General features: G+C 39.8%; 2 protein-coding genes across 7 annotated transcripts in view; both read left to right on the top strand.

Annotated features, from left to right (window-relative positions):
• The window catches only part of espn (espin), a 64,542-nt gene that overhangs the window by 31,594 nt on the left and 5,352 nt on the right, over positions 1–27,596 (top strand). For 2 of the 6 annotated variants that reach the window (XM_036136022.1, XM_036135999.1), the window contains exons 8-13: positions 1,582–1,740; positions 6,216–6,456; positions 8,333–8,386; positions 14,525–14,670; positions 14,817–15,239; positions 26,256–26,335. In XM_036136022.1, the coding sequence (XP_035991915.1) occupies positions 1,582–1,740; positions 6,216–6,456; positions 8,333–8,386; positions 14,525–14,670; positions 14,817–15,239; positions 26,256–26,335 (1,103 nt within the window). Of the gene's footprint in view, positions 1–1,578; positions 1,741–6,215; positions 6,457–8,332; positions 8,387–14,524; positions 14,671–14,816; positions 15,240–26,255; positions 26,340–27,596 lie in introns of those variants that run through there. The other 4 variants (XM_012877266.3, XM_012877262.3, XM_036136013.1 and 1 more) reach the window with 3 other exon arrangements.
• On the top strand, positions 16,756–22,284 carry LOC118562892 (espin-like protein). Its single transcript, XM_036136029.1, has one exon. The coding sequence runs from the start codon at positions 18,692–18,694 to the stop codon at positions 20,714–20,716; it is 2,025 nt and encodes a 674-aa protein (XP_035991922.1). The 5' UTR covers positions 16,756–18,691; the 3' UTR covers positions 20,717–22,284.

Raw genomic sequence — 27,596 nt, 5'->3', positions numbered from 1 at the left:
GGCACTTGGATGTAAATAAAAACAAATCTGATCCTGAGCCTCAGATTTGAAAGGCAAAGCAGCTTTTTCTTTCTTGCTTCGAGAGCTTGCATGTCTTTTTCATGCCAGTGTTGAGAATATATAGTAAAAAAAAAATGTCCATTTGTTGTGCAATTACACACGGATTTAAAGTTATTTAATGTTTAATATATAACTCTGTCTGTTAGGTATTCTCTGGTGATGATCAGCTCTTAAGCTGATATCAGGACAATGGTTGAAAGGGATGAATTAGAGCACTGGCGATCTTTTAATATATAGAATAAATATATATATTATTAATATATAGAATAAATGAGTGACAACTTCTCTTCAAGTTCAAGAATTTATTAACAGAAATGAAGTGAACATCCTGCCCTGCGACAGACTGGCGACCTGTCCAGGGTGTACCCTGCCTCTCGCCCATTGAACGCTGGAGATAGGCACCAGCACCCCCCGCGACCCCATGAGGGATAAAGCGGTTTGGAAAATGGATGGATGGATGGAAGTGAACATCCAGAGAACACCACTATGTAGTGCTGTTTATCTGAGTTAACACTATATTTCAATCAACAAATCCTCTCTACTGGGCTAGAGAAACTTAACTAAACTACTGAGCAAGATGAAGATAAAAGAAGCTAAGGAACTCTGTACACACAAAAGAAACAAAAGACAAAATAAAGTGGTTGATCATCAGAATGACTCAGTGAATCCTGGTTCACTGCAGATCTGAGTTAAAGAACCAAAGTTCATTGTGAGAGGCTGTCTCTGCGTGGGTGTGTGAAATTCCTTTGCTTACACGTTGTTCCCAGTTCAGTCTGATTTTTTTTTTTTGCCCTTGGTCTGATGGCACAACGCCGTCTACATCACTGCTGTTAAAGACCATGTTTGGAAGTGTGAGAATCAGCATGTTTTTGGTGCAGGATTATGTTTGAGGCATCTGCTTTATGCAAACTTGCAGGCTTTTTGCATAAAGGAAATGCATCCATAGACCAACAGGAAATGGAATATTTTCTCTTATGATAGCATCTGAAATTGAAACATGAAGTTTTCCACGGAGGATTTTAATATGTAAAGTCTGTCAGATGTGTTTCAATAGGGTGAAGACTCAGATTGAGGAAATTCGAATGTCGTGTTATTAGAACTGCAGCTTTTTTGTACGGCATCAATACAGGAGTTGATGATTGCTGACAGAGTAGGGCCAAGCTAATGACCTGCTCAGTCTGTCTCATGCTCTTCAGTATAAAATTTGGCTTTTGTTGGTGAAACATGCAGTAGATACCAGGGGCTTTACATGGGCTAAATTAGCACTTTGTTCTGTTATTCAAATAAAGCTGCTTTAGTCACACGAGAGAGCTAATCTGGCAATAAAAGAAACTGAATACATTGTACTCTGTTGGTGAGCAGCTTTTTTCCTGCTACCTACACACACCCACACTCAAAAAAAAAAAAAACACTGACTCTTTTTTATACACTATAAGAAAAACATCTAAACAAAACCCTAGGAAATGTAAAAAAATAATAATAAAATGTGCATTTCTTGCCTTTTTTAAATGCGTGTAGCAGCTGACTCCTGAAGAGAACCACGAGAAATTGCGGCGGGTGGATTCAAACAGGAAGTCGAGGAGCTTCAACAAACAGCCCAGCACTGGGGAGTACTACAAGAACCTGGGCAGCGACACGGCGGAGCCCCGTGGGAGCAGAGGCATGGCGCCCAACGAGGAGGCAAGTCCAGAATTATATGCAAATGTATATGTTGCTATTGCCTCAAAACAAACAAGATTGCATTATTTCTAAAGGCATCAAAACATATTGTTTTATTACTTAATATGCACAAGTTCCCCTTTTTAATATGCATTGAAATAAAGGGACATAATTTTATCATGTCAGTCTTCAGATGGTCTTCCAGTGTAGTAGGACATCCTGTTGCCGTGTGAGGTCAGAGTTTTGGGTGTGGTTTAGCAGAGTCAATGTCCATCGGCATAAGGTTACAACACCGACAGCAGCATTTGCCTGAGCCTTTCCCACTCAGTGTGTTACATAATCTTTTACTGTCTTGACCTTTTGTTTTGCAGTTGATGCAAACTGCCCCCAACGCCTCATTTCCATCGCCACTTGTCTCCACCCTCTCTGTGCAAACTGTCTATGCAGGCAGCATTTGATAAACTCAGGACAGGCCCCACCTGACACGGAGCTTCCTATAAACATGCAAACAAAAGGCGTATTAGAAGGTTTTTTTTATGGTTCATATTTTATTTGACTATAGGCTCGTGATAAATATAGCTTTCTATAACTCTTTTTTACTGGATCAGGTCCAAACACTGAGTGTGAAAATCAGAATCATCTTTATTTGGCTTATTTGGAAAGGTCATCCCTAATGATCCTCTCTGCAGACCTAATTCTTGCAGGGTGGACCTGTCCGGTTTTGTGGTTGAGCCTGTGGACAAATACAGGACAGACTGAATGATGGGCAGTATAGAAGATGGCCAGCAGCAGAAATACCAAAGATTATTGTTATTATCCATCCATCCATTTTCTGACCCGCTTAATCCCTCATGGGGTTGTGGGGGTTGCTGGTGCCTATCTCCAGCGTTCACTGGGCGAGAGCCGGGGTACACCCTGAACAGATTGCCAGTCTGTCGCAGGGCAACACAGAGACAGACAGGACGAACAACCATTCTCGCACACACTCACACCTAAGGAGAATTTAGAGAAGCCAATTAACCTAACAGTCATGTTTTTGGACTGTGAGAGAAGGCCAGAGTTGCCGGAGATAACCCACGCATGCACAGGGAGAACATGCAAACTCTATGCAGAAAGATTACTGGGAAATGTATGAAAATAATATGCATAAAAAATAATAACTGTACACAACAATTGTACACTTTGATTTTATATTTATTCTACTAAATACTGTGAAATTATTATTAATATTATTATTATTATTATTATTATTATTATTATTATTATTATTATTATTATTATTATTATTATTATTATTATTATTATATTATTGTTGAGGATAATAATAATAAAAGTAAAAGCCCCTACATAAAAACGGTCAAATTGGTTTATTATATTTTATGCTGAATAGACCTGAACTAGAAGATGTTTCTTTAGAAATGCTTCTTGGCCAGCCTTCAGTTCTGGGCCCCGTTCTACGTACGTTGCGTAAAACATCCGAGATCAAATGACACATCCAAGATGATTTCATCCGGCTAATCATGATCCGGCTAATTGGGTTCTTTGAACACACCTGTTGTTTACGATTAGTATCACTGGATTGAGTTATCTGAGACAACTACGCGTTCTTGCGTTTGTTTAAAAAGGGGAAATGTATCGATAGTAGAAACAATGATCAGCAGCCCTGCTATTGGCTGTTCAGCATGGCCAAAGAACGCCCACAGTTTTTCTCCCAAGCAGAACAAGAGCTTTTAATGGAAGGTTATGATGAATTTGAGTAATTAATTAAAACGACAGGGAACACCTCAAAGTCTGTTAAAGCCAGGAGAGAGGGCTGGCAAAAAGTAGCAGATTAAATTAAATTAAATTAATGCATAAATACTGTCCATGGTAGATGTTTCTATCACTTTCTACAGTATGAATTTTTGCATTTTAATAATTTCATATTTACTTTGTTCTTTTATATCAGAGCCTCCACGGGACCCACTAGAACATGAGGACAAGTAAAAGTGAAATACAAGAATATTCTACAAAATGGTAGCCTTTAATTATTATACTTTATTTTAAAAAGGCATTTGTTATGTCAAGAGATCCAATATTGGTGTCATTCCTTAGACACTGGAAGTAAAGGACACGTGCAAATTGGGAATTTTAACAAAAAATTTCTTTATCTATAAAAAAATTAAGTTTTTCCCTTTTCCAAGTCATCCACAGTTTACACTGTCAAAAACTGTATTGCTCCGTGTCTAAATAATCCAGCCATAGATTTTTCTAATACAATATACGACTCGACAGGAAGCAAGCCTTTCAAAGTAAAACTAAACTTCACAATAAAATGGCCTGAACAAATCTTCTTACTGAATATGATAAAAATAAAAAGCAAACTATCATACAAATAACTTAAATATTTTCTATTTATGGCTCTAACATCACTTTTCTGTTTAAAAGCCACTGTTATATTATGTGTTTGTCTGTTTATAACAGCCACCAAGAAAAATCTCTCTACAATTAAACTGTCACGCTGCGCTAAAGTATCCTGTCTATTGCGCAATACGCGATTAATTCGAAAAGCTCTGCGAATTATTCTTGCACCTTCCGCAACAGGTTGCTGTCGTAAAAATGAACAACATGGATACGACAGACTTCCCCATCTCCTCCGCTTAAGCAAGCAGGCTTACGTTTGTGCACATGTTGCTATGACAACAAGTCCAGGAAGTCTTTCGAAGAACCAAACGATCCAAGATCATGCCAAATCGTCAACAATCAAATCCAGCTAAATGAGTTAGCGACGTATGAAGAACTGGCCCCTGATATACCTTTGTGTTTCACAACAACGGATCCCATAAAAGGGGAATTTAACAAAAATTCTAAATGGCAGATTTTTGTTAAAAATGCATCAATGGTCATGTGTAATTCTAAGTCCCAATTTGGCTTAATTAATAATTACTGAAGTATTTTTTAAAGACATGTAAAACCACCTGTTTGCTGCCACATAACTTCACAAGCATAAGACAATGAATAAATCATTGAGTCTGTTGGAGTCAATGATCAGCATCCCTGGAGAGGTTTTAAACTCCCACGAGTATCAGGAGTGGCGGGCGTTTGGGGGGGACATGGTATAATCCGCATCGAGCCAATTAGAGGCCCAGAAGGGCCCCTCCCTGTCTCTCAGGACCCCAGCAGATGGAAGGGCTAATCAACGGAAACGGCACGTGCCGCCATGGCCCATCTGGATATCGTGGCCCCGCCTCAACTCCCCGGGGATGGTTAGAAAGTGATGGGAGTAACAATGATGAGCACGCGTCTGAGGGGTGGGGGCCCAGTTAAATGTCACAGTCTATTAACTCGCCTCCAGCCGAGTTACGGCACGCTTCTGGAGCGTGCCTGACGCGTGCCTGACTATCACTAGCAGGGACAGATGGTCTGTTTGCACCATTTTCCTCTCAGAATGGGAGGGATCCTTTGGGATTAGGTCATATTAGCTCTCTTATAAGTGTAAAGGTATTGTGTCCTTATGAGCTGATTAGAGCTGTCAGGAAACAAGGAGAAGGACTGCATCTGCCCCTGTCAGCAGCCTGAGCAAGAATTTAACGCTTTCACCCCTCTCTGCAGAAGTGCAGGACTTTTAGTATGCAAGTTAAATTTTTTTATTTAAACACGCACAAAACATGAGAAGTGAAAAATAGTGATTTATCTCAGTTTTTGTGTTAATATTACCCTGAGTAAGAAACAAATCCAGTGCCAAATGAAAAAATTTTTATTTTGTCACTTCACAACCACAAACTTTAATATTTTTTATATGGATTTTATGAGCTAAATTGACACAAAGTAGTGCATAATTATAAAAGCGGTGGGAAAGAGATTCAAGGTTTTCAAGTTATTTTACAAACAGGGATCTCAAAAGTTTGACTTCTGATTCTGCACCCTTTACTCCAAAACCCCCTAAACAAAATTAATTGCAGTCACTCGCCTTCAGAAGTCACCTGATGAATAGAGTCTGTCTGTCTGTGATTTAATATCAGTATGAATACAGCTGTTCTGTGAAGGCCTCATACTTTTTTTTAGGGAACATAAAACAGCGTCACAGAGGCTGAGAAAGTCAGCAGACAGGTCAGGGAGAAAGTTGTGGAGGTGTGAACAGCTCCTGGAGCTCTGTTCAGATATAGAAATATATTTATAGAAATATTAAATACAAATCCACAGCACACCTTTCAGATTAGTATTTTTTGAAATACCTAAATAGAACATGTTTCCTGTTCCTAATGCTAAACAACAGTCAGCATTTTGTATTGTTTTGTTAAATCTCAATACAATGCTGTACCATGAGAAAATGTGAACTACAAGGCGCTCCATGAGAGATTATTACTATTATTATTACTATTATTATTATTAATTTTATTATTATTAAATGTTATCAGCGACCAGTGGAGGACAAGCTGTTCTAAAGTGGACAAACTGGAAAAGTGATGGCATTAGGTAAGGGCCTATATCACGTCTTTTTCTTCCTTTTCCTTCAGGGTTCGGTGTTATTGGAGGAGCCTACTGAGAGTCCCGCCCCCACCTCTGAGAACGGCGCCACAGAGGAATCTGTGCAGCCTCCACAACCACCTCCACCGCCCCCCCTTCCTCCCAGCAATCCAATGCCAACACCACCTCCTCCTCCTCCGCTGCCCGCTGGACCACAAGCCTCCCAGAATAATGGCAGCAGCACCACCTCCAGCTCCACCGACAAGAGGCGCCCATCTTCCTCATCAGGGAGTGAGTGCCTCCAATTCTGCCTGTTTTCTCCCTTAACTCCACCCTCCTGTACAATGAGCTACAGCATGTTTTTTGCCTGCCTACATTTACTGTGTTATTCCTAGAAAGCAGAGCATGTTGCAGTCAGTGACAGCCAGCAGGTTATCGCTGCAGGTGAAGATGAGTTGTGCTCAAGCCCCCAGCCTTCTAAATAACAGATGATAAATTAATGATGCAGGGATCCTGTTACCCTGAGATCTGGTTTAGTGTTCAGTTATTTCCTTAAGTGGCCCTCTGACCTACATCACTCACAAAACTCACTCGCTGCTCCGCTTGTTGGACGTTTTAGGAATTAGAAGTTACTACGGGCCTGATCTTCAAAAGGTTTGTGCGTATTAAAACACAAGCAAACTAAGCAGCGTGCACAAAATGAGCAGAAGAGCGGGTGCAAACTTTTTTTGCGTGCGTGCCTTCATGGATGTGAACCGTGCAAATTTGCGGGAGGTGGATACGCAAATCTCCCACCCTCACCCATCCATCCATCCATCCATCCATCCATCCATCCATCAATCGTCTATATCTGCTTATCAGTGCAGGTTTGCAGGGATCTCCAGCGATCAAAGCACAGTTAGTTTGTGTTAAATTATTTTGGTTTGCAATGTCTGTTGTGAAGTGTTGGTGGAGATAAATCCAGCTGTTTGTAGATTAATCTCGCTGTAAGTCTGGCTGTACAGCTTCTTCCTGGGCTCAGACACTGAGGGGGAATTAAAGTAAAGTGTGCTATACTGTAAATATTGCACATAATTGTTATAATGTTATTCCATCCATCCATTTTCTCTGCCCCTTTACCCGTGCAGGGTCATTGGGGCTGGTATGGGCACCAGGACGGATCTAAATATTGTTAATATTTTTATAGTTATTATTATTAATTATTATTAATAATTATTACCTCCAATGACCCGAGGGAGGTTTCAGTCAACAGGAGAATCTGACATGTCCCCCGTCACAGGCACACAAATCGGCAGAATAACGATAAACTGGGATAAATCTGATTCATCAGCTGTAATATTTTCTTATTAAACTCAGAAATAAAATAAAAGTTTTGTCTTCTGTTTTTTTTGTTATGTAGTTGAACAGTGTTTGCAGAACTTCTTCAGACCAAACAACCGTTGTTTTTTCTATTTAGAATAATTCATATGGTCTTTGATAAAAAACAAAAAGCCAAACAGCAGTTCTCCATTCTTTAAAAATGGGTCTCAACTTCCTGGGTGTCTGGAGAGATTATGTGACCACCGCTTCTGACTGACATTGCATTCAGAAGCACAAAGATTGCTCAGAACTTCATCTTTCTTTTGCAGCAGCACCCAAACTCCCAGTAGTACACACCATTTACTCATTTAAATGGGGCGGACCAAACTGGTTTTGCACATCTTATCCATTATGGAGGCAATCTTTGAAGATCGCTCGCGATACTCCCGCTTATTGTACCTGCAATTATTTTCTACCCTCGCAATTTAACGATCCTTATTTGTAATTTTGAAGATCAGGCCCTATATGTACTGCAGTATTGCTGATTAACGGTCCTCAATGGCTGTTAAAAGTATTAGTGGTGAACATTCAAATGTGGCACAGTGCACTAAAGTAATGGCTAAATAAAGAAAATGTCTGGAACGAGGTTAATCATCCATAAATTAGGACTAAGGTGATGAGTGACAAGATAAATCAATCACCTTACAAAATGAAATAAATCAAGCTACGATTTTATTAGTGGTTATGCTTTTACCTCCTAAATCTTTGTCTATTCCTCTTTGATGACGTCTGTCCACTTTCCCCTGTTTCCTCTGCATGCATTTGTCTTTTCTTCCCTTGATGTGGTTTTTTCCTCGCTGCTCCCAAGGCGGGAATATCTCTACCTCCCACCCAGAGGGAGGGCTGCTTAGACAGATGAAGAGTAAGTACCGACTGAGACGATCAACCTCTTAGAGACGCTAGATGCCAGGACCCACATAGACTCCTATATGCAGACTAGAAGACATTTAGACTGGACTTTAGTTTGCTTCTACATACAGTCATGGGAAAATAATAGGACGTTTTATTTTTAATTGCATTTAAACAGCAAATCTACTCCGTAAAACAAAATATAATAACTAAATGTGTTTTTTGGGTGAGTTAGTCAGATCATACTAACATCTGACAGCTGGTGTCACCAACTTTAGCTGAAATAACCTCAGTAAGATGCCTCTACCCGTCTCTGGCATCGGTCTGAGGAAACTTTCTCCTCTTTTTACTTAGAGCTGGGACATGTTTGAAAGGTTTCCAGCATGTTCAGTCCGTCCGAAGTCGCCTCAAAACATCTAAATGAAATCAGGATCTGGGCTTTGATTCGGTTCAGGTCTTTCCAATTGTTAATTTTGGTTAGTGCGGTGTGGATTTACTCATGATGGTTTCTAGGATGCAGCATCTTAGAAATCACTACTTTGCTGCAGCAAAGCAACCCCGAACCATGACGCTTCCACCTCCCTGTCTCACAATGTCTGTGAGGTTATTTTTAGTGGACTGCTGTATTTGGTTTAGGTCAGCATGTCCTCTGTTCTGGTGTCCAAATAATTTCATTCATTCATCTATCAATCGGGGCCTAATCTTTTTAGTAGAGAATGAAGTTTTACTCCTTGTGCATCTCACATGAGAGCTGAACTTGTGCAGTCTGTTTATTATTTTACAGACATCCACTCTTATATCAACATTAGTGACGGCCTCCTGTCGGTCCTGCGATGACCTTTTAGAGATTTTTGGGAGATTTCCTTTAGCATCTTGCAGGCTGCTCTCAGGGTGAACTTCCTTGGACAGCCAGACCGGGACATGTTGGCAGCAGCTTTGAATGTCATCCACATGTAAACTATTTTCCGTACAATGGAACTGCTGCTTTCACATTATTTTGGGGCCTCCTTAAATCATTTATGAGACTCATAAGAACGCGGACAGCTTCTCAATCTCAGTCTTGTGTTCAGTCTTTCTTTTAATAGTCAGGACAACACAAAACTAAATGTATGCCTTAACATAAAAAATTTTATTGCATTTTTTTTTTAAAAACAGAGGTTTAAATATGTTATAAATACATACAGCTGTCCTAGACGGTCCTAATTGTTTTCACATGACTGTATTTATTTTTACACTTTTCCTCCTAATTATTAACCTAGATCCAACCAAATGTATCTCAATAAGCTTAACAATGTGCTGTTTTTTATATTTAAAGTATATCACTGAGACTAAATTCTTTTAACACATGAGACAAAAGAGCTATTTTCTCAAACTAAATTAAAAGTTTGAGTCAAAAAATTATTAGGCTAAACCGGCACATGGACGTAAAATATTGATAATGACTAGATGATCACCATACCATAGAACTAAATACTTGAAGGAAGAAATCAGCAGTAGTCGTTTTCTCAAGTGATAATTAGATTATTTAGTATGTATTTTTATAAATCATCATCTGTAAACATACAGTTTACAGTGCGCTCCACATTTGCTGATGCCCCTTGTAAATAAGTGTGAAATGCTTCAATATAAATTGAAAATTGATTTCAGTTTCCTGATTCCACACAGGAATCAAACCCTCAACATAGTTAATTTATTCAGTGGAGGGGAAAAAAATCCCATGGTTGGAAATGATCTGCAATAATTTCTCTGCGCGCAGTTAAGAAGATGAGGAAGTTAGAAAAATAAAACAAACCCCTCTCCATAGCTCAGTGTTAGAAAAAAGCAGAGAATCATCAGTGGGAGATTGTGTAGCGCCATAAAATATGACTTTCAGAACTTTTTATCCATCACTAACACAGTGTTTTCCTTCTGGCAGCATTAAAGTTTTGATCCTAAACAAATCATGTGAACAAACAGTTCCTCTTTAACACATTAAATAATTAAGGAGATATTTACTGTTTTAAATTTAATTTCCAGTAAACAGACCTGGAAAGCTTACTATTTGCATTTCCATTGACAGTTATTTCATTATTATTATTATGTTTTAAATGTTCAGTCATTGAGCTTAATGAATTCTATTTTCAATATCCATCCATTCTCTGTTGCCACTTATTCATACAGGACCATGGGGGGCTGGTGACTATCTCCAGTGGTTATTGGGCGGGGTTCACCCTGGACAGGTCGCCAGTCCATCACCAGGCAACACAGAGACACACAGGACAATTATGAACTCATTAGAGAGACAAATTAACCCGACTATCCTATTTTTGGACTGTGGGAGGAAACTGGAGTACCAGGAAAGAACCTGGTACTGGTAGAAGATGATGGGGGAAAAAAACTAGTAAGGAATATGTGGAATAATTGTGATTGATGTCACTGCAGTGGTCATCGCTGATATTACAGTATCAGGTTTTCTTGTCCTACTTAATAAGTTTACCAGAATATTGAGGATCCTTAAATTAGGGTTCCATGACTTCCATATTGACTGTCAAGCCCATTTCTATTAGCCAGTCTTTAAAATCCAATCCAACTTTATTTAAAAAGCACTTTAAACACACAGAGACCAAAGTGATGTACAAAAAAATACAAATATAAACAGCATTAAATTCAGTAATGTTGATCAAAACAACATAGGAAAAATAAACTTAGAAAAAAACTGGCATAAACTCAACAAACACCAACATCATCTTGAGTATTAAAGACCAAGAGAAAATATGTAATCTGCAATCTGTAAAAGAGAAACACAGGAGAACATTTTATTCAAGTGAAGCAGCTGTTTGCTGATCTCTGTAGCTCAGGAAAGGGCCACAAAAAAAAGGTTTGTCGCATAAAATGGCCCATCTACTGTATCTCTTTAGGTGAAGCTATATCGCGTACGCATGTTGCCCACCTGTCTCTCCTCCAACCTCACACAGACCTGCTGAATCCCCGCCCCGTTTCAAACAGGATTTAGCTGTCAGCGGACACAGCTGCTTGCTCAAAAACTCAGACAGATGCACCGCTGTAACTTCAGTGTGTCTTTTAATCCTTTAATGCATAACTTGCAATGGACCGTTAACTGTTCCGGATCTTTGTAATAAGGATTAATCTATGAAGGCTTAAGGTATGCTGTTTTTGTTGTCATATTGTCGTCATTGATCTTTGTATATTTTCAAAGAAGATCATTTCTACAGCAGCATAGCTTTGTCAAACTCAATAACAGCTTGAATGACTAAGTAAAAGCCTAACCGAGGCATTATTCTGCCAATAATATTCTTAGCCCTTGAACATTTTAACACTTTGTCAGAATACGAAGGCTGATTTTTACATATTTATATTGGATTGTGACAAACTAAGTCAAAGTAGTAGAATGTGAGAAATATACATACTTTTTGTGTGTAAATGCAAATCTGAAGGGTGTGGTATATGTGTTTGTTAAAATTTGTAGTACAAATTTTTGCTGCAATTGCAGCTTGAAGCCGTTTGATGCACGTCTCGTTCAGTTTTAGGTTTTAAGTATAGCCACATGTACTCAATTGGATTTAGGTCTGGTATTTAACTGGGCCATAATTACTCACAATCCCATCGATACTCCCATCAACTCTAACCAGCCTCCTTCTCCTTTTTGAAGAAAGGCATCCCCACAGCACAATGCTGCCACCCACCCCACCAAGGAGACTGGTGTGGGTGGGTGGTGGACCACTATTCAACAGCCTCTCGTCCTTCCTGTGTTAGCATTTTAATTCACGGCCCGATTTCCAGTCCCTAAACACACTCTTGCAGTGCTAGTTTTCCACCATACAGTGTGTTTTGCAGGTTAAAGAACTTTATTTAACACGTCAGATTTTTAGGGATAAATCTGGAGCGTTGATGGAAACCATCCTTTTCCTTCCCGCTTTACAACACATACTACTTTGTGTTGGTCTGTGACTTAAATCCCTGTGAAATAGGTTTTGTAGTCGCAGCTTGACGAAACGTGTGACGAAACAGCTCGGGAATACTTTTGAAAGGCAGGCAGAAATCAGAGCGAACATGAAACTAGTAATCATGAGCAGGCAAAGCTTAACCCGTGTGTGTGTGTGAGGTTTTAGAGGATCGGTCTGGCAGAGAGTGGACTGACAAGCTGACGACTCGACGGCCTCTCTGTGTGCGTGTGCTTGCGTGTTAATTCCTGGCCAGCTTTCCAGTGGCTCGCTGTCACTTCCAGTTACCGGTGATTCCTTTGGATTCCCCCCATGTGATGATGGCTCTTTAATAGGAAGCTGTTCTCTCAGCCTCCATGGGAGAAAGGGAGCGGGGTTGAGCGTGAGGAGGGGTGGCACGCCAGCGAGTCTTTGTGTCCATCTAGTCCATTGTGGTCGCCTCGACGGGGAACACTTTTACGAAGGGACTTTTGTTTTATCCGTTCTGCAAATATAAGCTGAGTAAACAATGAGGAATTGAGGACTTTTTTTTTTTTTTAGATTGAAGGCTGACGTTCTCTAAACCAGGTGAGGCTTTTACTGGCTCTTTGAAATCTGTTAAGAATACCTCATTACTAAACTGGAAGCTGTTTCGAGGCTTAAATGAGAACAATAAACGACATATTGACAGTGAATAGTGTGATGAGTAACTCTTAAAGATATTTAAGGATAACATTAATGTTATGCTATTATATTTAAACTGTAAACATTTACAAGAAAAAAAAAACAATCAAAAAATTGTAAAAGTAATTATTTCACCTTTTTAGATTTTCTCTGAGTTTCCATTGTTTGCTATTGAAAGTAGCTGGAGCTTTGCTGAAATGTTCCTCTCACGACAAACAGATGAGCATAAATGAAAGATGAGTCCAAAGGGCCGGACACTTTTATACGCAGAATTTTCTTCTACTTTCTGCATTCATAAAGCGCTCTAGTAGGGGTTTCCTCCCGTTAAAGCTAGAGATGCACCGATCAGAAATAAAAGCCTGTTTTTCAAAATCATGTTTTGGCATAAATTTGTGCTGCAGATACCGATTTTAGCCAACTCCAATTTCTCTTGAAAAACTTAAATGAAGTGTTCAAAATATTTATTTCTAGCCTTCCTCCATGTGCTCTCACTAGTTAAACTTTGGGGAGATGGCTCTTACGTGCCACACATGCAAGAACTGTTGCTGTAAAGCATCGTTTCCATTATTTAAAACAAGCTAAATTATTTACGGGTTCTTTTAGCACCCCGTAACGTAAAATAGATAACTTTGAGCATTCTTCCCAGTATAACAACTTCCACACTAAAGAGTGAAGCTGTCAGCATGACAGCATGGTGCATTTACTGACTGGAAAAACACTGGAGTTTTATGTTTCCCACTAACCGGTCACAAATCGTGCTGGCCAAGTGGAAAATCGTCCGATTCCGGTCACTAGCCTGTTTTACTTTCTGATTAATCCAGTGATGCAGCCCTGGGTTTATTTAGGTTGCCTTATGAGATGCATTAGTTTCTTTTTCTTCGTGTTGTGAACAGTCAAAATGCCTTCCTGAATGGAGGCTTGAATTTGGAAAATTAAAAGAAATCTCACTGTACATAGACCAGGAGGTAATTAAAGAGAGGGATTGACTTTATTGCAGGAAATTCTACTAAAAAGATGCAATAAATGTAAAAAGCTGCTGATCTAAAATCGACAGCTGTACTATCTTTCTTAAGATTATTTCTCTAAAAAAATCTTCTACAAGTAATTTGTAATCCATAGGCAGTAAATAAAAAAAAAAAGAGAATTGTGTATTATCTGTCCTGCTTCTGTCCCTTCTGCCCTCAAACGTTTTACAGAGAATGAGGTTTTAACCAAGTTTTGCATGTTATGGTCACCTTTTAATCTGGGCTTGATCCAGCTGTTGCTGATGCAGCAGTGGTCTAATCAGGCACGTCTCAAGCGAGCACACACATTCAATATGAAGGCATCCCTCAGTGAACAAATATCCATATCCAGCTTATCCATGATGACCCGAGTGACCTCCCATCGTTGTTCAACACTCTCCGGTGCCGCATTGTTACCCGTCTGATTGGATAAAATATTTAAACGCTGAAACGCCACCCCGTGTCTCCTCTTCTATTTATTGGGTCTCTCTCCTCCATCTTTCTACCTGGTTTCACTCGTCCACCCTCTCCTTTCGTCTGCAGGCGCAAAATCTTTCAACATGATGTCCCCCACCGGAGACAACTCAGAGCTGCTGGCAGAGATCAAAGCAGGGAAGAGTCTCAAGCCCACGCCTCACACTAAAGGCTACACCACTGTGTTCTCCAACACAGGGCCAACAGGAAACAACGTAAGTCTAAACCCTTCCGCCATTTTTTTAATTCATTTACGAGGCTGAGGACGATGCAGAAATGCAGGCTCCAACAGCTCAGTCGCAAATTTTGCCATTACTTGGGAAAACCATGTCGTGCAATAAGTGTCTTTATCTCCCTTAAGGGAACCGCCACACCTCCAGAGACCCAATCATCTCCTCCACCCACCAAACCAGCCTCCCCTCCTCAAGCCAGCCCGCCTGTCACCTCCCCGCCTGTTACCTCCCCGCCTGTCACCTCCCCGCCTGTCACCTCCCCGCCTGTCACCCCGAGCCCCAGCCCCAGCCCAACCCCCAGTCCTACTGGTCCCAGGTCCATGTCAGGCTCTGCAAGCTTCGAGCGACGGTCCTCCAGCCCTGTGGTCAATGGGACCGGCGGAGCTGCTACGCCCCAGCTGGAGTCGGGAAGGAAGCTGAGCCTTGCCGACATCGAGGCGCTGGTGCCCACTCTTGATGAGCAGGGGAAAGCCATCCCTGAGTGGAAAAGGCAGGTGATGGTGAGAAAGCTTCAGGCCAAGATGCAGGAGGAGGAAGAGCACAAGCGCAAGGTAGGTGTTATGCCGGGGTGGTGTGCCCAGATAGGAACTGGTGTGTTGTGTGTTTTGGCTATCCCATTTGTGGTCTCTTAAATTCAAAATATGCAAAAGAATAAATACATAAACTTTTATATTTAGCTTTTTTTATATAAATACGTCGCAAAAGGGATAGCTAGTACTTTGATCTTTGTGTGGTTTGGTGTTTTATTCATTTATTTTTTGTTTGTGCAAGACAGAAACTTGTAATAAAAGGAAGAAAGACAAAAAGTCCACTCTGCTACAGGTTTAACTCCTCCTGACCAGTAGGTGGCGCACTCAAGGCTTGCCTGTCCTCATTCCAACCTTGGCTTCTGAACACCTTTGCATCCTTAAAGGTATACTATGCAACCGGGGTTGATTTTCCAGCGAGGCTCCCCCCAGAGGGCGAAAGTAAAAGTGCACTGTCGTAAAGATGCTCAGCTGTTCTGGTTTCTCCGACAAGCCAGGCGCGGTTGTTTTGAGCTTAGCAGACAGGCAAACGCAACGAAAAGTGGAAAAAACGGCAGTACAAACAATGACTAACACAGTGAAGGTATGAACATCAAGCTTCCCGCAGCGCTATCTTGGCGAGGCGGCGGCCGCTGCCGCCGCCGCCGCCTCGCCAAGCCGCGGCCCCTGCCGCAGCCGCCTCGTCCGTTTTATTATTATTATTATTATTTATTTATTTATTTTTTTTATGTTGGCGAGACGCTACCGCCACCGCCTCGCCAAGCCGCGGCCGCCGCCGCCGCCTCGCCGCGGCTGCCGCGGTAGCGTCTCGCCAACATAAAAAAAAATAAATAAATAATTAAAAAATAATAATAATAATAATAAAAATAAAACTCGATATGCTTGCATGTTTATGTTGTTGCTTTCGCGCGTGCATATAGTGAATGGCAGGGCAAAAACACATGGAGTTCTCCCCGTAAAGCGAGACTTCTGTGTGTGCGGGCCGTGAGCTCTTGCTCTTGCAAGTGCGGTATTTCCCCCACAGACCCCCAGGGTGGCCGAGAAAACCTTTGTTCGACCTGAAATGACTCATTTAATCATCCAAAATGGTATGGAACACATTAATTAACTGAAAAATGTTGCATAGTATGCCTTTAAATCGGCGCCAACGCTCAAAAGCTTAACTGATTTTGACCCTTGTTTCGCTTCTTTTTTGATATGCTTGAATCTGAGAAATTAAATTCTCAGCACGAGACGCCTGAGCTCCGTCTCACGTGACTTCAATCTACTATTCTAATTGATGCAGAATCTTTTCATTTCAACGTTGCCATTGTAACTAGTATTGAATATTTATATATTTTGGACCCGTCAAAACTTAAAAACTATATATTTATTTTCAGTAAAATTAGTCCTTTTATTCAGCACCACCATAGACGTTTCTGTGGATTTTTATTTTATTTTTTTATTAATCGTTTTGATGAGAAAGTTGCAGCTACAACCTTTAACACCAAAGAAAACGTTCTGTCCTAGTCCAGAAGTTTCATTATTCATTGTTCATTAGCAAAACTCAGTAGGAGTTGATTGTGTAGTGAGGAGGGAGATGCTCGTTTTTATTCAGGCGTGTTGGACCAGAAACGCACCTAAAAGCGGCAGGACACAAGCCCTCAAGGACCGGAGATCGAGAACCCTCTCTTAGGCACTTTGAAAACTTTTAAAGCAGAATCCACTCGTTTGGCTTGTGTCATGAAACAAATATTCTAGTAAAACATAAATAATTTTTTCAGACTTTTTAATTATTAATTGCAACCAAAGTTCTCCAGCTTTTCCTCTTACATGGTCTGGCAAGAATAAATGTATCCTGAATGTCACTCAGTGATGCATGCCTGAGAGGTTTAATTTGTGGGGATACATCAATATTTCTTCTTAAAGGTTCTGATGCCTCAAGTTTTCGGCTTAGAAGATAAATCCATTTGTGTCTACTTGTAAACAACAGTTAAAAGTAACAAAAGTTAAAGCCTTAATATATGTGCTTAGCAGTTAGAAATTGGTTTTTGGCTTCTGCATGACTTTTTTTTTTTAATTATTCGTATACGTTGAGATACTTTGAAGTGAAGTGAATTGAAAACTTGGCTACATCGACCATCACAGCACCAAGACACTTGACCAAGCAATTTACAGTGTGAGCTGGTGTTTGGTGATGGAGCTCTGTGGCTTCAAGTCCTTACATGCAGATTCAGTGGTGTGATGCTGGGCCCATTCACACTACAGGTCAACCAGTGCTAATATCATCAAAGACCCTGAAAGAGCATTTTGACGGCTGTTTTTGCTTTTGTTTATTCATTTTTTCTCCCCGATGGGGTTTGTTAGTATGTAGATAGAATGTCCTCCACATTTATTGTCATCCCTGGTAAAAATGTTTATCCTTTATTCTAGCATCATAATCTCACATTTTTTGTAGAATATTTAAATAAATAATTCAGCAACACATTCTATATTAAGGAATAAAAAGCTATTTTTAATGTATACTTTACCCTTTTTCTGTTTAATTATGGTTAGATGTGTAAATGAGCTTTTCGTTAGTAGTTCAAATATTGATAGACATAGAGATCAAATTCTTTTAGACACTCAACAAAATGGGTAAGACAAGAAAACGGGCAAAAATACAACAGTTTAAAACAAGAAGAAATGTAATAAACAAGATTGGAGGAGGACCCATGTTTTTGTTGCCAGCACACATGGTTAGGAAGATGGTATGGGAGGTATATAAAAAAAAAATCCTGCAAAGCTCATCATTCAGCAACTAAAGCATTTTATTTACATGTGAGATTATGCTACAGAAACAAAGGAGGAATTTGCTTTAAGGCCATTTTAACATCTTTACCAGGGATGCAGATAATAGATTGCTATGCCGTAGTTTGACCCTTTTTTTTCTTAGGTAATGACCAGTATTTGCGATTTTAACTTCAATGCATTGTCCACACCTAATCAGTCTCCGTTGCTGGGAAGACTGTAGTGTCTGTTGTACTTGTAGCAGGACCCAAATAGGATTTAAAGGTGTTAGAATAATAGATCATATAGGTGTAAAAAGGGACGAGGAATAGCTATAGAGATGTTGTAACGCTAAAGTTGATATTGAATTTGTACGAATATGGTCGGTTCAACATTTAATTTTGGTAGTTCTTTCTAAAAGAACAAATGTTTCTCTGTATGCGTTCAGTCTAAATTACAACACAGAGTTTAATGCCTGTAATGAGGCTGTGCCATTGCACCACTAAATCCATGTAAATCTTGTGTGTTAGAATGGATTTGCACTGAAGCGTGTTTGAAACAAGGAACATCCTGCTGAAGGAATCCATCCTTCCTTCTTGTTTTTGTTCTTCTTGTCCTGTTGGTCTCCTTTGACTCTGATTTAGTTTGCGTCAAGTGGACACTACCAGCCTCAGGAATGGCACTACTCCCACGTCCACAATGCCATTTTAGGCCCGTTTGGGGAGCTGATGACCGAAGCGGACCTAAATCGAATTGAGAAACAAATTGAGAACCTGCAGGTCATGCACAAGATGTCCGAAGTTGAGAAAGAACTGGAGGAACTGGAGCGAGAGCTCCACCAGCTGCTGCCTGTTTCTGCTGCACTTAATCAGGAGTATTTCTCAGTCAATCCTAAACAGGTGCATGGCCAAGCTGAGGATCTCCCGGCTTGGTGCAGCAAAATCTCAACCCTGCTCAAGAGTATGGCGATTCTCCTTGCCACCTTGGGAGGCAAGGAGTTAGACGTCTTAGATTTTATATTTTCTGGAACTTCTCAAGAAGAAGCAAAGAGTATTAGCTCAGGCCAGTGTGAAGCATCTGTTGGCACTGGAAATATTGGCCGATCCTTGTCCTTCTCAACAAGAGAAGAAGTGGAAAAGGAGATAAAGCAGTGTGGGGTTTCCGTGAAGAACCTGAAGGCTAATTATGAGCTTCAAAATCAGACACAGTCTACATACGACCAAGCTAATAAGGTTTACAAACGCAAAATGTCACTCCCAGTGGTCAGTGAGTCCAATTATGGTCTAGAGCCAGCCTGCAAGAGTAATGCTCCCTCCTCCTTACCTACAGCTCCTGAGGAGGAGAGAAGCAATGGGCCTTTGCCTTCAGTAGAGGAATCTCTATTACCTCTTGTTGAAGAACCAGTTGTCACTCAATCCCATGTTTCTCCATTGTATGTCTCCTCTGAAGCAATGGCTCCAACCAACATTAAGGAGTTCAACCAGGTTCTTTTGTCAGACCCTGTTTTAACTGATGACCACCTAACACGAAGCTTGGAGGTGCAGACCGATCTAAGCTATGTCCAGGAGTGCATTGAAATGAGGAAAGAGAGAATTGTCCTTCTGTTCCTTGAACACTGGAGGAAGTATACCGTGTCAGAATCTTATCGGACTAAATACGCAGGCAGGAGGGGACACTACTTGGATGTGGGCTGTGAGGACTACAGTCAGTTCAATGCTCAAATGGGCGATGAAATGCACAGTGAAGATGACAAACTGATCATGTTTATGAAGTCGAAGCAAGTGGTTGGCAATCTGATTGGCCACTGGCGATCAATCATGAGCCAAGTGCCGTCGCGGCAGATTCGGAGGCTGAGTCGCGCCCAGATGATCTACTGGCCAGAGCATTTCTTGCCCCACATCAACGGATCCCCAGTGAGCTATGAGAGTCTAACCCTGGACCTCTTCATGCTTGGATACTTCCAGTTACTGGAAATGAACATGTCTCGCAGCGAGAGGAAGTTCCGCCACCTCTTGTGCTACGAGATGTTTGACCGTCTTGGCAGCCATAAATGGGAAGTTATAAGACAGTTTCACAAGGAAGTGATGGTGGAAGTCGAGAGTGGGAAACGAGACTGGGCGGACGGCTTCGAGGACATAAAGGTCAAGCATTTTGGAGACGTGGAAGATGGCGGAGGTGTGATGACGGCATCTCTAAATTCAGTATCTCCTGATATGTCTGCACTACAGGAACCACCTCCTCCCCCACCTTCCCATCCTCCCCCTCCTCCACCTACACATCCTGCGCCCCCATCTCCAAATGTACAGTCTGCAACATCTGTAGCGACAACACAATCTTCTCCACCAGCCTCCCAATTAGATGTGTCTCCATCACAATCACCTATTGCGGCCCAGAATGGAGTCTCTGACAACGGAACGTCATTGGAGGTCACTTCCAATGAGCAGATGCCATCAGATGAGCCTGTGATCACATCAGAGAAGGACCTGAAAGCTAAAAGTCCAAAAGTAGTGGAAACAAAACCGAACTCTACAGACACCTCAGGACGGGATCCAAAGAAAGACCTTCCACCTGTTAAAGTTAGATTCACAGAAGAACCCCTTGTTGATCAAGCTTCACCCCGAGACGAAGCTTCTGAGGATGCAATTAAATTGATTTATGAGCTCAAAGAGTTCAGCAATGAGGAAATCATCAGATACATTGATCGGAGCTTTGCTTTTTGGAAGGAGAAAGAAGCAGAGCTTTTTGATGTCTAACAGCAGTGTCCACCAGCAGAGATGGTGCTGGATCTGAGAGGCTAATCTGCACAGTGCAACCTACCAAAAAAGGAAACTAATCGGTTGTGCTAGCATTTAGGCCTTGTCACCTAGGGGATTAAACTGCAGCAAATAGCCTCCGTTTGGTTGGACTTGCACTCGCATTTCCATATCCTTGGACGCAGAGACAGAACATATACTCCTGACATTTTATTCTGACCTGAGTTAAAATGGGAACATTTGAATGAAAAGCTTTAAATACAGCCATGATCCAAAATGGTCTTCTAAGGAAAAGATTTGCCATTTAAAAAATTTGATCTCTTTATTCTTTGGTGTGACTATTTACATTAAAATTGTCTCATTGTTGTAATTGTTGTACCTCTATCAGACTTCAGACTCAAATGTTTGAACCATGTTTGGACCCTTAGATACCTTTCTCTTCTTTACCAATACATATGTTTACCTTTACATGTGTATACATTTAATTGTTTTAGTTGTCCCTCACACTGAAACTCCACTGCTGCTAGTGACACCAAGACACCAGCAGCTGATTGGCTGACTGTTCAAAAAATGGTTGAGAGGAGGTTTCAGTAGTAATCCAGTGATTACATATAAGAGAGGAAAAGCTCTGTCATGCTCTGTTTTTCAAAGGAATCCTTCACGACATTCAGTTAATCAGGCACAGTCATGTCACAATCATTAGTCTCTTCAGCATGAACATTGTAACATAATGAATAGCACTCAATGAACACATTAGGTACATATTAGCTCTCTTTATTTTGTTAAAAAGGCTCATGATAACAGAGGAGCGAAACGGCACAACAGGTCAACTCCCTGATAGAAGCGTCAAAGTATGAGGAACATAAGCAATATTTCTAGTCACAAGCTTAGATTACAACAGTGGTGCATTCTGTTTGAAACAGGAAGTTGGATTTTCTGAGCTCCCAGCCAGAATCCAGGAATAACGCCCTCGAGGTCAGAATCCATAGTTGGAAAGTCGCAGCTCTCCAACCGCCCTCAGGTTCAATGGGATAAAACAGTGAAAGTTGAAGGTGTAAAACTATTTATTAGCTCTTCTGACAGTTTGTCTTTACACCACTGGCATCACATGGAGCTTTAAAACCTCCATTTGTTAACATGTTTCTTCACTGTTTCAACTCATAAGATGGAGAGAAATGCATATTTACCAGTTTATGTTGCTAGAGTAAACTTTCTTGTCCCCAAGGAGACAACAAAAGCAAGGGAAATACACACACAATAACAACATAACATTCCCGATGTACAGGACATCACTACCAGTAGTTTGCATCACCAGTTCTCTGCCTTTTAACCAGAATGTGCTCAGGTCTGATGGGACATTTTTCCCCAAGTATGAGTTTAAACTTCCAAGAAAAACTGAACGCTGCAATAAAACCAGAACAACATCCGGTTGCAGAAACTGAAATGACAGCTATGTAGCGATGAGTTGGAGTGATAGCATACAATAAAATCTGTGCGGTAGAACATTGAATAATAGTCGTATTGTTTTTCACATTGTCCAAATCTTTGTGTTTGTGTCTCTATCTCTATTTCTATCTAACTCTATCAGTAGGTCCAATGATTTAGTTCATAATTGCTTTTTAAATGTCACACAGAAACATGCCCTTTTGTTCTCAATAATGATTTCTCCGTGTGCTGGTTGTTACTGGAACCTGGTCGTTAAAGTTTAAGTGCACTTTGTGGTTCACAAATGATACCTGTTTGTACGTTACTGTGTTTGTATATGGGCTTTTTAGTATTGGAATACCAAAAAAGTACTGAGTTGAGAAAATGTTCTTTAAAACGTGGTAGTAGCACATTTCTGTGAACTAATGTAGGAATTTACTATTCGAGGCTCTAAATCTTTATAAACATTTAAAAGGGAGTTTTTTTTTTTTTAAAGTTCCTGAGCATTTATTTTATTGCCTTTGTTGTTCTGTTGTTTAGTTGTGTTTCACACATTTCTCTGATTCTGTAACTGAATTGTGTTTTTGTCATTAATACATGATTTCTACATTCCTTTAAGAAATAAAGTTTATAGAATTTTTTTTTTTGCATTTAAAATTCTAAAAGGTTTTGCTAAACCCTTACCACTACGGGTAATGATGTTTAAAAAAAAAAACTTTAACACACATCACAGATCGACTGCCCCTTTTAGACTCAGCGTGAAATCCTCCAGGGATCTGCCAATGGCTTCGCTGAAACAACTATTCTTACAGTGTCTATTCTGTGGCATCAAGATTACCTGCAGTAACCCTCTTAGTGCCACCTGCTGTCATGCTATCCATGGCTTACAAGAGTCATAAGGAGGTTACTGTGAATCTTCATCACCTCACAGCTCAAAAGGAAGTCATTCGGTTGGCAGGCTAAACACCATTTACTTTAAAGAGGTACATTTGCATTCGTTGATGCACGTAGCCTTCTGATTGTTTGATTTAAAGAATAAAAACACCTTACAGAGTCTGTGCTGATGGTAACTCATATTGATTTGAGATATAAAGTGCTACAGAGTATTGATTAAGGTAAATTAGGTTAATTATAAAACAGCATAAAATGTCATTATTAGTCATCTGCAGTAAAGTGGATAAATGTAAAACACCACGATATCTTTACATGCATGTGTACACAGGAGCCAGACTTCCTTATTATCTTTTATAGTGGTCCTCATCAATATTTCTTAGGCTCTTTAAACTCACCTGGCATTGTTCAAGAAGCAGGTGGACAGTGGGTATTCTCTGTAGTGTCCTGGGGAGGTTTTCTGTGGTGCATCAAGAATGATGTGTATTTCCCATTGTGTGCCGTGGATCTTGAGAGTTCCCCCGACTCTTTTGAGCATGCACAAATTTGCTCTGGTTGCTTGTGAAAGTATTCCACCATCTAGCTAAAACAAACAAGCTAAAACCTTCATCCCAATAAATACAATGCTATTATCAGGCCCCTTGTACATAGACATCTGTATGTAATGGGCTTCCCATGGAACAGGGCTTCCACCTTGGTGATGTGCGCACACCTCCAAATTGTCCCATAGCTTGTTGTTAGGAGTCAAGGAGATGTGTGAGTTTTTCAGGCTGAAGTTCAAAGGCAAAATATGTTTCTTACTATCAAAGAAAAGTCCTCTTGTAGCAAAAAGGGAGGAGGAGGAGAAGGAAAAGCATTTCCTTTGAAATTAGGTTTTCTAAATTCTCTGTGATTCGTTCATGTTCACACAACGTTTAAGGATATGAAGATTTCATCAGTCCCACCTATACCTGACTTTTACAGCACATTGTTTTGCATAAGAAATGCATTTAGAAAATAAGTAAAGTGGACATAGGAAGGGCTTAAATAAAATCTCATGTTTAACAAAAATAACAAAACTAAATCTAAAACTTTTCTCTTCAACGAATTGGAGAAAGGAATCCAGCCAATAGTTGACACAGGACCTCAGACATACAGTGCACAAACTAGTGAAGACCAGGTTTTCAGTAAATAGTTTTTTGTTTTGTTTTTTCAGATATATTAATTATTTATGTTCCTTTGCCTTTGGGATTTTTCATTGATTCAACTACAGAAATAGAAACAATGGTCACAAGTGCCTTAGTAAGAAAGAATATTCCTCTACTAATGGACTGGAAATAACTCAAAACTATGAAGGACCCCCAGATAGCCCAAAAAAAGAAAGATCAGGATCACTGTAAAAGATTACCAAAAAAAAGTATTTTTCCATGGAAGCTGAAATACTAATAAGCTACAAATGCCTCAATACTTTTTCAAGTCTAGCGTTGGAAGTTTTTCCCCGGTGCAGATGGTAGTTTTTGTTTTGTTTTTATTGTTGTTTAAATGACCAGATGCTAGCCAGGTTAATGGGTTTCATTTTGACTTACATCAAAGAAATGCAAGTATTGGTGCCAAAGACTAGAATAGGGGAAATGCAAGAATTTTCTACATTTTAGAAATTTAGGAAAACATGAAAATATTGTGCCCTTCTCTGTTCCTTAACAATAATCCTTGGTTAAAATCACTGCTTTGTGCACTAATGCAGGCTGTAGTTTCGGTGTAACTCACGTCATGCAGATTAAATGACCGAAGGATAAACATTAACAGAACGATAGTGAAACTGGTTAAACCTTAGAAAGTTGACACATAGGCTCCTATTAGTACATGCAGGCTTTGATTTTATGTGCATATAGTCATATTCAAGAAATTAGAATATTCCTGAAAAGTTAATTTATTTCAGTAGTTTTCAAGCCTTACTTTCTGTTAATTAGGATGATTTGCTGTTAACAGATAATGAAAACACCTCATTTAAGATTAGCACATTACATCAGACCAAAAAAAATAAATCATTGATAGAGAAATGTGGGCTTAATGAAAATATGTGTTTATGCCCACACAAAGGTTGAGTTTTTCAAAAGGTACTTCTAGTCTGACAAATAAGCTTCATCAGAACACATATTCAAATTTGCTGAATTTGACTGTACAGGTTTTAATAGACTGATGTGTTCAGCCTTTTGCATGAGTGGCCCAATATTAAATTAGCAGTGAACCTCTTTGGTCTAGTCTTAAAGCTGTTTCACCAATTTACTTCATTTTGATCAAATTAGAACGTGAAGAAATATGATTTCAGCCATCTTCTTCTTCTTCTTCTTTTATTCTTGATTTGAAATTCCCAGGGGAATCATCTAAAATTCATGGCTCAGGTAATCTTACCTGGATCCTCAATGGCTATAGTGAAATCCTTGAGTAAAAGGATTGAAAAAGAAAAGGGGTAACGTGTCTCAGGCAAAGATGAGAAATCTAACACTGCTGCCCTCTTTTCTCCTCTTGTTCCGCCCTCTGTTACAGACGCAGAGGAGAAAAAGGGATCCAGTTACATTATGTGCACAATAAAAACATTCTTTAAATCATTTAAAAGCCTTTAGCTTATTCCTAACAAAAAAAAGAGAGATAATAGACATCGGAAGGTTTGTTTGCTTCGGACGATTTATCCAACTGTTCAAAGAGGGTCCTTTGTTGGGGATTTATCTTTTCTAAAGGCTTTTTGTGAAGGAAATGTACACTTGGGAATGCGAATTGACAGAAAGATTGGATTCATGTTTCATCACAGTTTCTCCCTGCAGGTGTAGGCCTGCTCTTTCAGCACGGTGAAAGGATTTACCTGTAAATATATCAGCACAGTATCACCACTGAATGACTGTGATAGATATGCCTGTGTTTTATTTTCACTTTTGACCCTGTTAATGTTACAGCCACGTCAAATCTGCAGTTTGCTGTTTTTTTTTATACATAGGTCCAAGACACCTTTTTCTTATGATTATCAGCTATAGCCAAAAAGATGTGAGTAAGCTTTGCCTTCTAAACCAGCTGACTGTCAGATGCAGTTGGAAAGTTTACCGGCCTCATATTTAGCTTGACAAAAATTTCATTGATCATTAAAAATACGTGGGGGTATGAGGTACACCGTTAGAGTTTAAATGCCTTAACTGACCGATTTGGGTCCCCATCTTTGCCCCCGTCTTGGACCCTCTCTGTCTCCTCACAGGCTGAAGAAGAAGCAAAGCGGCTGGCTTCAATGCCAGCCTGGAGGAGGGACATGATGAAGAAGAAAATGGATGAGGAGAGGTGAGTAAAAAGGCATTTGTTTTTACAGCGTTTAACACGCTTCAGTTCTGGAAACGTCTCTTAGACTACGATGCAGAGGACGTAAGAGGTTTAAGATCAATCTTCATTGTTGTGACATCAAACCGTTTCTGAACCCACATTTGTTCTGGAGCTTAACCTGCCTCAATAAAATCATATATCTCTTTTCCAGGGGGGGCCTAGCCAAGATATTAGCAATACAGTTCAAATACAAGCGTGTAAGGATGTTGAGTTTACATGATTAGTACCAACCAGACCATGATAAGTGAGAAAGCATAGCTAGTAGTAAAACACAGCGTAAAAGTACAAACATTGACATGCATCAGGACAGCGGCAAAAATATTATCCAACATGCAAAGACAATGAGTAGATGCATTTATTTATGAAACGGGAGCCAAGTTGCAGCATTTTGCAGGAGTGGGTGTGAAGCAGATAATGAAATTTCCATCAGCAAGTAAATGGAAAGTTGACTTTGGAATGGTTTTCCTGGGTTACTTATGCAAAGAGAAAACAATAATGGGCCATGGCTTGAGCCTTGTGGAACTATTACGGGAGTTTAGAAAGTCATCTATCTGAATTGTCTGAGTTATTTCTGCAAGATATCTTGAAAACCCTTACGTAATTTTTTTGTTGAAAGGGAAAAAAAAATTTATATATATATATATATATATATATATATATATATATATATATAATGATAGTATCAAAGGCTTTAAAGAAATATTGAATCACATAAAGATAGCACTGCTTTTATTCCTTCAATGATCTTTAATCCTACTTCACCATAGTCCAGGAATTTACAGATGAGCACATAATAAAATGATAAAAGTAGAATTTTCTGTCCTGACTCAGGTAGTTTCTCTTTTTGCAGAAGACCATTGAATAGACTATAAAAATATTAGTAAATGTTAAAAAGTCACAATTGCAATGTTTACAAGTAACATGGATATAAAGGCACAAATCTTTACGGTCTTTTGTTAGGGTGTTCTTAAATGGACAATATGGGTTTTTTGGTCATTCTTTTTATTTTGCACGCACAAATTGCTTTTCAGTTTAGCTTTGTTGGTTTTATCCAACTATTTTCTTTTGATGAAATCGATTTGTGTTCTGTTTGCTTAAAACATCTTTTTTAAGAGGATTCACCTCACAGCATAAAATAACATTTGGGTTCCTAAAGACGCAAATTACACAGTAGCCCACATTATGACGCAATGCACAATATATGGCACTTAATGTGAATCCT

The sequence above is a fragment of the Fundulus heteroclitus genome, chromosome 1 (assembly GCF_011125445.2).
Source record: "Fundulus heteroclitus isolate FHET01 chromosome 1, MU-UCD_Fhet_4.1, whole genome shotgun sequence".
NCBI lineage: Eukaryota > Metazoa > Chordata > Actinopteri > Cyprinodontiformes > Fundulidae > Fundulus > Fundulus heteroclitus.
This window is presented reverse-complemented; position numbering and strand designations above follow the sequence as displayed.

What these genes read in the sequence shown, in the direction of transcription:
- LOC118562892 (XM_036136029.1), top strand. Translation starts at nt 18,692, where the DNA reads ATGACCGAAGCGGACCTAAATCGAATTGAGAAACAAATTGAGAACCTG.